General features: G+C 34.7%; 1 protein-coding gene across 2 annotated transcripts in view; it reads left to right on the top strand.

Annotated features, from left to right (window-relative positions):
* The window catches only part of Sec71 (ADP ribosylation factor guanine nucleotide exchange factor Sec71), a 508,300-nt gene that overhangs the window by 132,246 nt on the left and 361,519 nt on the right, over nt 1-14,535 (top strand). For both annotated transcript variants that reach the window (XM_090371201.1, XM_090371202.1), the window contains exons 13-15: nt 3,286-3,463; nt 8,445-8,556; nt 11,451-11,485. In XM_090371201.1, coding sequence (XP_090227327.1) covers nt 3,286-3,463; nt 8,445-8,556; nt 11,451-11,485 — 325 coding nt within the window. The remainder of the gene's footprint in view (nt 1-3,285; nt 3,464-8,444; nt 8,557-11,450; nt 11,486-14,535) is intronic.

Genomic DNA, 14,535 nt, shown 5'->3' on the forward strand with positions numbered 1-14,535 from the left:
TTTTCCAGAATTACAGTTAAAGTTACAATCAGACGATTATAACTTTACTGAAATTTGAAATGATTCTTTTTTTGTTATGATAAGTGCTACTAAAAGATGTTTGCAGTCAGTTCTGCTAAAACGTGATACATGTGTTCCTAAAAATTGACATGTTATGATATTTTGCACATTAAAAACAACAGGGCTTATGGGAAAAATAGGGATGGGGCAGAGCACTCAAAAAAATATTCAGTCTGGTATACCAGTAAAACACTAAAAAAAGTTATAAACCTATTAAAATTGCCAACACAGGTTTAAACGTCTTAAATTTCTAATAAATAAATAAATATTACAGTAAATATAGCACTTTACCTTGACAAGATGTGAAGTTTGATTAATATTTCTGTTCGCTGACTTTATTTATTTATTTTATTTTATTTTTTTTTTTTTTGGATTGTAACATTTAAAACAGTAAAAAAGATAAGCAGTCAATAACGACAAACATGGGACTCGCAAATTGCACAAGTGAGATAAGTTTACGAAGCTTAAAAAATAGAAATGAAGTGAAGATTCTGAAAATTTATTTGTTTTTTATATGATTGAAGTTTTCATGGAAGGGGAAAACACATTTCACCATAAGAACGTAAAAACCCACAGAATTTCAGTTATCGGTATTATTGCAAATGCAGTAAGATTGAGTTTACTACCAGTTTATAATTGGATTGCACTAACAGAAAAAAAAAGAAACAAACTATTTATTAGGGTCTGAAATTAGAAACAAACTATTTATTAAATAAATAGTTTATTTCTGAAAAAAGAAACAAACTATTTATTAGAGTCACCCAAAATGCTAATTCAACTACCCAATGTGAATTGTGTGTTCTCTGGTCGATTTGTCTGCTTTGCTGGACAATAAATGCTGGGTTCTGGTGGGATGGAAAGAAATCTTGCTATCTATGCCTGAGACCGATTAACGCAGCTACAGAGTGAAAAAAGCCCATTAAAGTTCCTTGCGTCATTGACGGGATTCGAACCTGGGCTTTTTCCACCCAGTGTGGGGAGGACAGTGACGATACTGCTGTGCAACTATAGAAAAGCCCAATAAACCAGGAACTGCAAATTGTTTTTGTTTAATGTTAGTGACCTCCAGAAATGTGCTCCTCTGCTCATGGTATCCCACCTCACGAAATTTCTGTTCAAAGAGAAAAATGTGAGCTCCTGAAAACGAGTTGGCCTACAATATCACTTGTTATCTTGTGAATACAATGAATGACAACAGTGTGTCTCCGACCAATACAATTACAGTAAATGGGAAATATAGCTCTCGCACATTTGACGCTTAACATTTTTTAAGCTTCGAAAACTTGTATGCATTGCTGCGCAGGTTGCTACGTTCAGCTTGGTGCTGGGTTTTGCGTTCACCTTGTGTTACTCATAGATGAAATTGTGCATGAGCCAACGCAAAAATCATGGTATATTCGCATTGTTCCCTAATATGTCAGTCGTGTTAGAGCAAATTCGTTTTGCAAAAATGCGCGTCATAGCAGAACTGACTGTATTTATTTATTTAAATTATACAATAGTGCATCTGAATTTTATAAATTGAACATTAAATTTCATTGGCATGTGGTGCATTTTGTTATTCCTGTTTCCATTTGACACTTTGATGGCCACCACATGAAATATTGGTCCAGTGTGTGTGAAACTTCTGTTTATCATCCTATTTGAAACTGAATTTACAATATTTGATTTACAGTTCAATTGCACTCAGGTCGTGATCATCTTCTGAATTAATATCTGATAAACTGGAAATATCTATTGACAGAACCTGTTCACTATGAGAAAATTCCATTTCTGAATTGCACTTATCCCACAGTCTGTTATGAAGATCAGTGTAATATAAAAGTAACTACACTATATACTCTCAGAAATAAAAGCAAACATCGCATGCTAGTCAAAGAAATCTTCATCTATACATTTATGTGAAAAGTAACATGCAATTTGATATTATTAAATTGTCGCAAGTAGAGCCATTTATTGCAGTTATCATATTATGATTATAGGAAAAACAATATTTTATGGACAAAACACATAATGCTATGATAGTTTAACAAATATTTGTATTCAAAACAAAGCAGTTATTGAAATATGGATATTCATACAACATATGGGCAAACCAGTTTTCAATCAGCATGTCTGCACACACACACAGTATATTGGAAAGTCAGGCAAGTGGTTAATTGCTGATATATTAACTTCCTTATTTTATTAGATAGCTGAGTACACAATACATAAGCAAGAAATGCTGTTAACTTAATTCACAAGTTGGGGAAAAAAGCTGTATTGGTAGCTGCTAATATCATATTGCAGTTTCACACAGCTGCAGTCCTATAAGAAAATTTAAATTTCATAAAAATTGTACAGTAACATGTACGTTCATATATGATAAAGCCTCAATTTAACACACTATATGAGATTAAAGCATCCAGTTGTCCATTCAACTCAAGAAATACATATAGCTTCCAGGGTACCCAGAATGTTTGGAAAATGTGCATCCCATGAAATAAAAACAAAAATTTAAATTTAAAACATTAAACATTAAAAAACACATGAAAAAATTACATTAAGGTGTAGTAAAATACAGTAATACTGTATTTTACTGTACTGTACTTAGCAGATATGTGATTAAAAAGGAGCTTGAATTTGCTGTTGTATAATGGTAGTGGAAACTCTGATTCAAGTCCTTGTAGCCCTTGCTGGAAGTTCAGTGATACTTTTCTGATATCTGACCCACTTGGCAGGCTAATGGAAGGTGATAATGAGAAAAATTCTGGCTCCCATGCAGTCATACAGAAAAACCAAAAATGCTTCATATGGCATTTTCGGGCTTTCTCTGTAATTATTTGTTACTGTATTGATAAACAAAAGCAAGCCCAGTCTCCTTGTTGGTTGCAAATTAATTTGCTTTATTGCTAATTTAAATGTTTTAACTCTTTGTAACTACTACCAGAATGAGATAGCCACATTGCTGGATCCCATCTGGATGAAAAGCCTGATTCAGTGGATGCTATCCATTATTTCCAAAATCTGTTAAATTGAGGTCAATTAAATTGATGGTTTATTGTATGTGTTTGGGTGAGTAGATTTAGGCAAGTGGAAAGTAGATTTTAGTTTCTGAACTTCTGCTTATGAATAGATATGATAACATTCACTACATTGAATTGAACTAATTAAATCAGTTGAATTTATTATATTTTTATAATTTGTGAAATATACAAGGTTCTGATAAGTCTGAATTCTGTACAGGTTCAGAACGTCAAAAAGAAGTTGAAGAAATAGACTCAGGAAAAGGTACAATAACTAGTTATGGCAGTACAAACTCACTTAGTTCAACATCAAGTTCAGTGGCAGTGCCATCAGATAATCCAGAACAGTTTGAAGTCTTGAAGCAACAAAAAGAAATTATCGAACAGGGCATTGAATTGTAAGTTTATATATATGAAAAACTGAAACTTTTATTCCAATCTTTGAAGGACAGAAAATGTGTCTCTTTAGTAATCTGTTTTTATTATCTCACTTTCCCTCCCTCCCACCTGTTGGAACTTGAATCTAGTTGGATGTACTCTCTCTCTCTCTCTCTCTTAAATGCTATTTCATTGGCTCAGATACAAACTGTGTTTGAATGCAAGATTTCACACTCTAATGCCTCCTTCCTTTTTTCCCTTCTCCTTAAAAATCATTTTCTTGATGTAGCAAACGTTCATGCTGGTGATAGCATTTGGCTAAACATGAGCATGCAGTCAATTGCTGACTGCTTCATGTTCTTCTGAAAACTCATTGCAAATTCATATACACTAGTATGCATTTATGACTATAAATTTCATCTTTTATGTTCCCTTTTGCCAGAAATTTGATATGCTGTTCAGTACTTGGTTGACAAGGTCCGATGCCACCTTGTATCACGTTAGTTATGTAGATGCTGTGGGTCGATAAAATGAAGTGAGAACAGTGTTGCCATGATGTAATGTGAAACTGTTTTATCATACTGCTGTTTTCTCTTAAAAAAAAAAAAAAAAATTTCGTGTAAACCTTGAACCATTCTCTTATTCACAATAATTTTTATAAATTTTATTCCTGATCAAAATTCTGATTTTTATTTTCATATTCTTCAAATGTAGGACAATAATGGTGCCTCTTTACTTTCTGGCGGTGGGCAGGTGGAGTATTAAAACTTGAACTATGAACATATGCCTTTTCTCATACCCAATGTTGCACCATAACACCGATGTTAGAAAAATGTTTCTGTAGTAACACCACTTGTTTAGTCGAGAGAGAGAGAGAGAGAGAGAGAGAGAGAGAGAGATTATAGGAATAGTCTAAACCAGTTTCTCAATCAATGGCACTGTTCACAAAGTTTTCAGTTAGTATTAAAATAATTTTTTTCAAGGGTGCTGTAAGGAGTTTTGCAAATGAGGATTCTCTTATAAATATATATATATATATATAGGGTGTCTCAAAAGTCACATCTATTTGGCTAAATAAGATAAATTTCTTAAATATGTCTAAATAACATGATTATATGCATTTTTTTCTACAAAATATAGGGTTTTTTAATTTATTATTTTTTATTTCCAGACCCAAATATTTATAATATTGTATTTATATGTATATTTGGGTTGTAAGTATATATGTTAAATAGAATAACAAGAAGGCAGAAAAAGAGGAAATAGTATAAGTGCAGTCAAAGGCAGCAAATGCTAACCCTATGCAGAGCATGGATAATAAAGTGATTTAAAAAAAAAAAAATTGAGGGAGATAGAGTGGTAGAAGTTAACAAAAAAAAAAAAAAAAAAAAAAAGCAAAATAAGAGAGAAATAAAAATTGATAAAATAATAACAAAGTTGACAAAACAAGGATGTTGCCACACAACTTACTGAACTGGCCTCTCGTCAGGTGTCTGTGGCCAGGATTGCAAAGCGGTGTGTTTATGTCTTAATTACTGATGTAAACCATTAGCCAAAGGGTAAAAAACATAAACCTAAATAAAATTGAGAATAAAATTTGTTACCAAAATAAATGAAAGAAAATAAAATTTTCTGAACAAAATAAAAAAAAAATAAAAGGTGGCATAGTAAAAAAGCATTCTTGCTTTTTACTATATTTTCAGATCTCTTTATTCTTTACTTAGATTAGACTAAAATAAGTTATGTTTCTAGGAATTTCTGTTGTCGATTCCAGTTTTTAATTTATTGTCCTCATAGTGTCAACTTAAAGTTCACAACCCATCTTCAAAAACCTCTTGTTTAAATCCCTGTAAAAAAATATTTTGTTCACAAAATTTTGTTTTCATTTTCATTTATTTCAGTAACAAATTTTATTCTCATTTTTATTTCTGATGTAGTTTACATCAGAATTGAAGATATGTTGCTATTTTGCTTGCAATCCTGGCCATTGACACCTGAAGAGAGGCCAATTTTGTAAGTTGTGTGGCAACATCCTTATTTTGTCAATTTTGAAATTACCTCTTATTTTATATATATATATATATATAAATTGTCTTTGTCACATAAAATTAAAAGTTTTTTTAATGTTATTTGTAAGGATTTCATGATTATTTATTAAAAAGAACAGTATATTATAGTCGGCGCCTCTGTAGCCAGGTGGGAAGGAGCAGCAGTGCATAGCACACGCTTCTTGATTAGACCGGGGTTCGAGCCCGTCACCACCAAATACGGAGAATGCGGAAAGGTCAGGGAATGACCACTGCATATCCCGGAACAATATGGCCTTAGTTGCTAATGCTCCTAAAAACCAAATAACAAACAAACAAACAAACAAACATATTATAGTCAATTCACAGCAGGATGGAGGTCTCAACAAGTCATGTTGAAGGAATGGACCATAATTTGCCATGCTGGTCTAGTGCGGGTTGGTGGGTTGATCATATTTAGCATTCAAGGGCTTGAATGGTCTGCTTAAGGAATGTGTGCTATTTCACCTCCCCCTCCTGACCACTTGGCTATGGAGACCATATATTATAATAATAATGAAAAGTTAATGTATATACAAATATTTTAGTAGGACTTGGGGAAGGCGTGATATTTGAAACATTAATTGATCCATGGTGGGTTTCACTTGAGGGCCACTGAATTAGACTAGTGAAATTTTTTTTTTTTTTTTTTACATATTTCATTTGCCCTGATCCTGATAATTTACTAAATCTTTCTTAAAATTTAGTACAGCACAACCTTGATATAACACTGGTATCAGGCAACAACTTTAATACCCATGTTATAAGTGAAGTGTGTTATAGCCAAAAAAATTTAATGATTTTTTTTCCCAGTTTCTTTTAACATAAGTACACTTTATTTAGTAAATAAATACTTTATTTACTAATGTTTTATGAGTATACAAACGAAAAGACCAAGTATAAAAGGTCAAATCAGTCCCTTCATTCTACTGTTATGGACTTGCATTTTACGCATCCATTCTAAAATATATAGAAAGGCGTAAAGTTCAAAATACAGTGGAAGCAAGGAACAGGCAGCAAAAAGGCAAGGCAAGTGGTGTTTTGCAAGTAGAGAGACAGAGAGAGAAGGTAGCTGTTTTTCCTTTCTCAAAGATGATGATGATGAGACCACACTTGGAATATTGCATCTATGTCTGGAGGCTGCATTTGAAAGAAATGTATATAACTTCGAGAGAGAGAGAGAGAGAGAGAGAGAGAGAGAGAGAGAGAGAGAGAGAGAGAGAGAGTGAGTGAGAGAGAGATAGTGATCTGTAGAGAGCTTAGTAGTTACACTTTGGGGGGGAGAGGTTTGGTTGAAGTGTAGAAGGCTCCATCTGTGGGAAGTCAATAAAATTAATGAGAGTATATTAATGAAGCAGAGAGTATTTTGGAAAAATTCAAGGAGGATTGGATCAGCAGTTTTTGACATGAGAATAATATGAGTTTTTTGGCCAATGCAGAATAAGTTTGCTTCCTTGCCTTTTTATGCAATTTTTTTAAATTATAATACTAACAATCAATTACTCTCTGACTGAAGGCAAATTTCTGCACATCTGTTTTGAAACTATCCTTTTCAATTTAAATTTATGTTCTGTGCTATATGTAATTTCAGAAAGAATAAAGATGATATCACTGTTATACCACTCATATACTTCAATCATATCACTGTTAGACCCATATCATTCAATCATATCACTGTTAGACACATATCATTCAATCATATCACTGTTAGACACATATCATTCAATCATATCACTGTTAGACACATATCATTCAATCATATCACTGTTAGACACACATCGCCGACTGGGCTAGTCGGGTGGGTAAAGTGCCTGCCTGGCAACCCAAAGGTTGCGGGTTTGAATCCCGCCTCTGGCTTGGATGAAAGTACTGCAAAAATCTTGGGAGGTGCATTATGGCCACAGAAGCCGATGCGCCAACAACTACCAAAAAAAAAAAAAAAAAAAATAGACACATATCATATCAACATTGGCATTCGCCTTCTATTTTGTCTTCCATTGGCAGGGTCTGGTGTCATAGGCATTTAGTTTACATAACCCTTTTAAAGCCCAGAACACTTCAGTTAGGTCACACAAATTCTTAGTGTCCAGATTCTGCAATTTACAGAATCCCAGAGTTTCTTGGTAAGAATACCCTTTTGTGCACGCAGCTGTAATGGTATATAGAAGTGTTTTAATACTTATTTCAAAACTTAATTGACATTGACTGTTAGTTATTTAAGACAGCATAGCTTTTTTTAGTTTTTAAAAAGATTAAAAAAAGTACCACCTCTACTCAGCATTTAATATGCCATACAATGTTTGTTGAAAGAAGATTGTGGTAATTAACGTGTTTCATAAAATAACAGCAAAATGGAATGTTAGTTCTTGTACTTGGTTAGTTTTCAATGTAAAATAGTGATTGGCAAGGGCAGTGAGCTTAATTTATGGGTAGGGATAAACGTTTGTTTATCAGTATGGATTTAAAATGTGATATTGCTTCATATTTAAGTTAAAGTTGCACATTGATGGTTTCTTTTGTTGTTATAATAAGACATCTTACCTCGGGCTCACTGTATTATTTAAAATGTGCATGGTTGGTTTTTTTTTTTTTCCCCCCATTCCTTCGTGATAAAATGCTTGTACTGTGTTAGTTGTCTGATTCCCATTGTATTATGAAATAAATTGTAGCCCATTGATTCTCAACCAGGGTGCCATAGTACTTTGGGGTACTGTCAGATTATGAAATATTCTGTGGAAACTAATGAAAATTGCCCTTTAGGTGTGGCCGAAAAAAATTTTTCCTCTAAGATTTTGTATTCACTTGAATCACAGCAGATATCCTATTACATTGGATTCTGTGTGGTGGGCATCTGTTTGTTTCTTTAAATTCTTGAAGCTGCTATTTTTTGAGTTAATCTCTAGTAGAATTTTTAATTGAATCACTTCATTTTCAGATTTAATCGGAAACCAAAACGAGGAATTGCATTTCTACAAGACCATGAACTACTAGGCCCAACACCTTGGGATATAGCAGAATTTTTTCATACAGAAGATAGACTGGATAAAGTAAGTAATTGGTACTATCAGTAATAAAGAAATATGTACTGAAATATCAGTAAAACAGAGTTTAATTGCTATAATCAGTTGAAATTAATGTATGAACAAATATACAGGGTGTTTCAGTTAAACGTTTCAGAACTTCTAAGAGGGGTAGGGTACATCCTGACAACTCGAAATCATATAGCAATGTGGGGTCGGAAATGCTTTCCTGAAGCGGTGTTGTACACAGAAGCACCATAAAGAAAAGAGACCGTAAGTGAGAAATCGTTTTAATAATACATGAAAAGAAGCAAAAGGTACATGGATTAAAGTAAGTGTTCGAAGTTTCTTCCACGGGCTACAATGCACGCCTCACATCTCCGACGCATGGACATCCGAACATTCTGGAATACTCCAGGCGAATTTCGAATTTCTTCGGCAGCTACTGCGATTCTTGCAACCAGCTCCTCAGCATTGTCAACAGGGGTGTCATAAACTAGCGATTTCATATGACCCCAGAAATAAAAATCAAGACATGATAGGTCGGGTGACCGAGCAGGCCAACGCACGGGACCACCACGTCCGATCCACTGTTGACCAAATGTGGCATCCAGGTAGTTACGAACATCTCCGCTATAATGGGCAGGGGCTCCATCGTGTTGGAACCACATTGTGTGTTGCGTCGATGCAGAAATCTGTTCATCTCTCAAAAGTTGTGGCAATACTTGCTGCAGAAAGATCAAGTAGATAGGTCCGGTTAGATGACACGGTAACAGGTAAGGTCCGATGAGGTGATCTCGCAGGCCAACGCACGGGACGTGGTGGTCCCGTGCGTTGGCCTGCTCGGTCACCCGACCTATCATGTCTTGATTTTTATTTCTGGGGTCATATGAAATCGCTAGTTTATGACACCCCTGTTGACAATGCTGAGGAGCTGGTTGCAAGAATCGCAGTAGCTGCCGAAGAAATTCGAAACTCGCCTGGAGTATTCCAGAACGTTCGGATGTCCATGCGTCGGAGATGTGAGGCATGCATTGTAGCCCGTGGAAGAAACTTCGAACACTTACTTTAATCCATGTACCTTTTGCTTCTTTTCATGTATTATTAAAACGATTTCTCACTTACGGTCTCTTTTCTTTATGGTGCTTCTGTGTACAACACCGCTTCAGGAAAGCATTTCCGACCCCACATTGCTATATGATTTCGAGTTGTCAGGATGTACCCTACCCCTCTTAGAAGTTCTGAAACGTTTAACTGAAACACCCTGTATAAATACAAGCCATTTTATTTCAAGCACTGATAGTTCCATTACGCTGAGACTACAGAATTCTGGAAACTGATGGAATGGGACATTTATTTTGATTGTGTTACTACAAAGATTGGGTAGTATTCATATTTAGAGATCATTTAGGCTGACAAATAAGATGACAAAATTTGTCTTTGCACTCCTTGAATCTTTTAACATAACAAGAAATTGTTCTTGTTACCATGTGGTGGGTGCAGCAACTGCTCTGACTATTCACCAAGTACAGTTGGTGCTGTATTTGGTCAACAGTTATGTTCATATAATTGACAACATCCAGTCTTTTTGTCTCATTACAAAACATCTCAGTAAATTACAACACTGTTCACACCATCTCAAGCATCTTGTCCCAACCACGCAGATGCTCACTCTTGATCATGTGACATTTATTCACTCTGCAGTGGTTCAATTTTTATGCTTATCTTGTCATACTAGGTAGTGATATCTTTCTTTGGAAAGTTACCGGTACTGGAATGGAGTGTCCTGAAATATCACCTAATATCAGGACACTCACATTTTTCAAAACAGTAAGTCCAAGACTTAGTAGCTTCGGACTTGCATTATGTTAGACAGAATACGAGAAGCGGTGAAGGGATCGGCACCAATGAAGTCAACTATAATAATCAATGGGCTACAAAATACATATCAGTTTTTACAGTTCAATAACATGTGTTTATTCTTCTTTTTATGTTTTTATTATAATTATTATTATTATTATTGGTGCAAGGAAGTAGAAAGGAATCACCAAGAAAGAGAAGAATGATGTGCCACTCCGACTACTTCATTGCTGTCCCCAGATAATTTAATTGAACTAATTAAAAATATGTAACAATTTTTCTTAATTTTTCTGAGGATATTATGTGGTTTTTGTAATTTTGGCATATCAGAGATATAGTAGCAATATTAGTCATTCCCGAGTTCGTAAAACTCGACTTACGTAAGAGGTCCTGTAACGTATCTTTTACATATGTCGGAGACGTGATGTATTTTTGGATTAACTGGGAAATCGGTTATCTGGAAATTTTTTTTTTTTTTTTTTTTTTTACCATCTATCCCGGAAAGTCGAGTCTACTGTACCTGTCAGCATGTCATGCACTGATAGTTAAGATTCTTTTGAATTTGCATAGATAGAATTTTTCCTTAACCATTATGAAACACTGTTATTCAACCATATAATTAGCTATTTATCAGCTGTCCAACTGTATATCAGTAGGATTTTTTATGTCATTTTATGGATGTACCCAACAAGCAGTGTGCATACTGGGAAGAGAAGAAGAGTTTGTGGATATCACTTAAAGCTTAACTGTTGTCACCTTGGCATTTGTGGTAGGAGAAGGAATTTCTTGCTTCTACTTGTTTGTAGAGTAGATAGAAAGGTAGAGAAGAGAATATGTATTATATGGTTACTATACTCATTAAACTCATATTCCTAAAATTTTTATTTTAAATTTGATTTGCATTTTTTAATTTTAAATCTAATTCTGAATTGATATAAAGTGTTCAATTTTGTAAAAAAAATTAACTTTCTGCTTTTTTTTGAGAAACATTCTCATTTTAGTACTGTATAAACAGTTGAATTGTTCATGAAATTGTATTGAATTTATTTCTTTTCTTTAAGACCCAGATCGGAGACTTCTTGGGAGAGAATGACAAGTAAGTATCATCATAATTTAAGAATGTTATTTCTTGTGTGCACCTTTGATAAACTGATTACATGCCATTTTCTACTTTTAACTTTCGCATTTAACAATTAATGCTGTGCCATGGAGAATTGCTAATTGCTTCTAGTCTTTATGTTGTGAGTGCAGTGGTAAGTTCAGTAAAATCAGTGTGAGACAAGAAATTAGGATTTTTAGGGTGGCATACCCTACCTACTATGAAATATTACACAGGTTTCCAGTGTAATGTTGAGTCACTCTGATATGACATTAACACTCAAACAAAAGTGAGGATAAGAGTATGTTATAGGTCAATTGTTGTGATAAATATAATGAACAACCTTACAGACAAATAGATTGGGCCAATAAATCAAAATAGTTTATCAAGAGAAATTTTAACTTTTGAGATATTGATTAGAATCTGTGATTGGTTGTCACTCAGTAGCAGAATATTTCTAGATTTCCTGGATGATTGTTTTTTTATACCAACATGTAAGAGAAGCAACAAGAGAAAGCAATATTTTTGATCTGATTATCATCAGTGACCCTTCATGTATTAAGAATCTTCAGGTAAAGGAACCACCTGGCAATAGTAATAATAATGTATTGAATTGGGATTTATTTAAAGATAAAACTGCTTTTAAGAATAAAGGGAGGAATTTTGCTTTTCTAATGGTGATTATAGTAATAGTATTCGCCATATAATGCAAAGAAGCTACAGGCTTTTGCTACAGTGCCCTTGGGCAGTTTTAAAATTTTTTTTTTTTTTTTTTAAAGATCAGCTGAAATTGTTAACAAATGCAAATTGTAAATGGGAAGTACTCAGAGCAATAATTGTAGGTGCTACTAAGATTTTTATAATAACCAATAGATATTATTGAAGGATATTGGTGTTCATTTAAGTGTATGTAGAACTGATGAGATTAGTATTAATATTACTATTAGAAGTGGAAAATGAAGCAGGAAAGCAAACTTATAAAACATCAAAAAAAAAAAAAAAAAAAACCTCCTTCCCACATCATCTCCAATAATTTGTCTGGTTCTTCCTTGAATTTATTCAAACTACTCATTTCCACAACAACAACAGATGGAAGTTTGTTCCAATTATCAGCCACCTGCTGGTTGAAGGCAAGCTTCCAAACGTCTATCCTGCATACATTCTTGCTCAGTTTGAATTTATGCCACTATGTATATGTAGTCAGAGCAAAAGTAAGATTGGTATTGAGCTTATTCAATCAATTCATGCCTTAAACACCTCAATCATAGACATACCCAGAGTATGTCTGCCAGGGGCAACGGTTGATGACATTGTAGAACAGATATCATCTTTTAAGGGCACAAAAGGTGATATTGTTGTACACTTTGGCAGCAATGATATTATGAGTAGGAGACTGGTGGATTTACTTAACAAGTACAGGTCAACGTTGAAAAAAAAAAAAAACTCTGAGTTAGGGTTGAATTTGAAAGTGTCTGCAATTCTTCCCAGACACAATAGGAGGGAGTTATGATGAGAGCATTGTCGATCAATTTGGCCCTGGAGAGATTGTGCAAGGCTCAAGGGGTAGAATTTTCTCAGCCTGGTCTGTGCTTGTTAACAGGAGCGACTGTTTCTACAGTGATGGGATACACTTAAATAGAAAGCATGCAAGAATATTTGCTGATGCTATCGAGGAAGTGTTAAATGGGTTGGAAAACTGCTAGTTTGGGAGAGGATACATGGACTAATAGATTAACAGTAGCCACTGTCAGAGGTGAAAGTGATTCTTGCACTGTTTCTATTGGAATGAGCAGCATCCTGGAAAACAAGGTGCAGGGGATTTCAGAGACTGCTGGAAGTCATTGCGGAACAAGTAAATAAATAAGCTGTGCTAGGGTAGATAAGAATAGGAACAGGTGCATGTATACTTGTGTGCACACCAATGCTAGGAGTTTGGTAAATAAATTTAATGAATTTGAGGTATTGGTCAAAACATCAAAGGCAGATTTTATTGTTGTGATATCAGAGACGTGGTGTCACAGAGATATAAGGAATGCATAAATGGAATTTGGGGAGTACAATGTGTACCGGAAGGATAGAAAGGGAGGAGGGGTTAAGCTATTAGTTAAGAAACACATAAAATTCAAGGAAGTGCAGCCAGTCAACATCGCTGGACAGTGCAGTGTCAAGTCAGTTTGGTGTGACTTTTGCACTGGAAAAGGAAAATTGAGAGTAGGAGTATGTTATAGGCCTAATGACTTTGATGAGTATAATAAACAACTGTACAGAGAAATACAGCGGGCCAGTAAATCAGAATGTCTTATAATGAAGGATTTTAATTTCTCAGATATTGACTGGAATTTGTGGGCTGGTCACTCACACTAGCAAGGCTTTTGTGGATTTATTGGATTATTGTTTTCTGTAGCAGCATGTTCGGGAGGCAACTAGAGGGAGTAATCTTAATCTGATTATCAGTAGTGATTCTTCATGCATTAAGAATCTGCAGATAAAGGAACCACTAGGTGGCAGTGATCACAGTGCTGAAGTGGGATTTACTCAAAGATGTAACTACCATCAGGGGTAAAGGGAAGGGTTTTTGCTTTCGTAAAGACGACGATGGTGGTCTGAGACAGTATTTAAATTCTATACGGTGGGACCAACTGAAGATGTTACCAACAGCAGCAAATTCAAAATGGGAAGCATTCAAGAATTAATCTTGGAAGCTACTAGGCTTTTCATACCAACTAAGAAATATTGTTCAAGGTTTAGGCTTAAATGAATGTCAGATGAACTAATAAGACATGTGGCAGAGAAGAAAAATGCATGGGATACATATAAACTAACAGTTGACAATGAAGCCTATAGATAGATATAAACTGGTCTGTAACCAAGTCACAAAGGAGATTAGGCAGACAAAGGCAGATTATGGGAAATCTTTGGAAAAGGATGCAAAGAAAAACAGCAGAGAGTTCTTTACTTATGTAAACTCTAGAAGGAAGGGGATGAATCAGATTGGTCCACTTGATATCAGTGGTTCAACTGTTGATGATCTTGCTCAGGTAGCTAAC

Source organism: Mastigoproctus giganteus, chromosome 4 (genome assembly GCF_048544385.1).
Source record: "Mastigoproctus giganteus isolate SK-2022 chromosome 4, ASM4854438v1, whole genome shotgun sequence".
Taxonomy (NCBI): Eukaryota; Metazoa; Arthropoda; class Arachnida; order Uropygi; family Thelyphonidae; genus Mastigoproctus; species Mastigoproctus giganteus.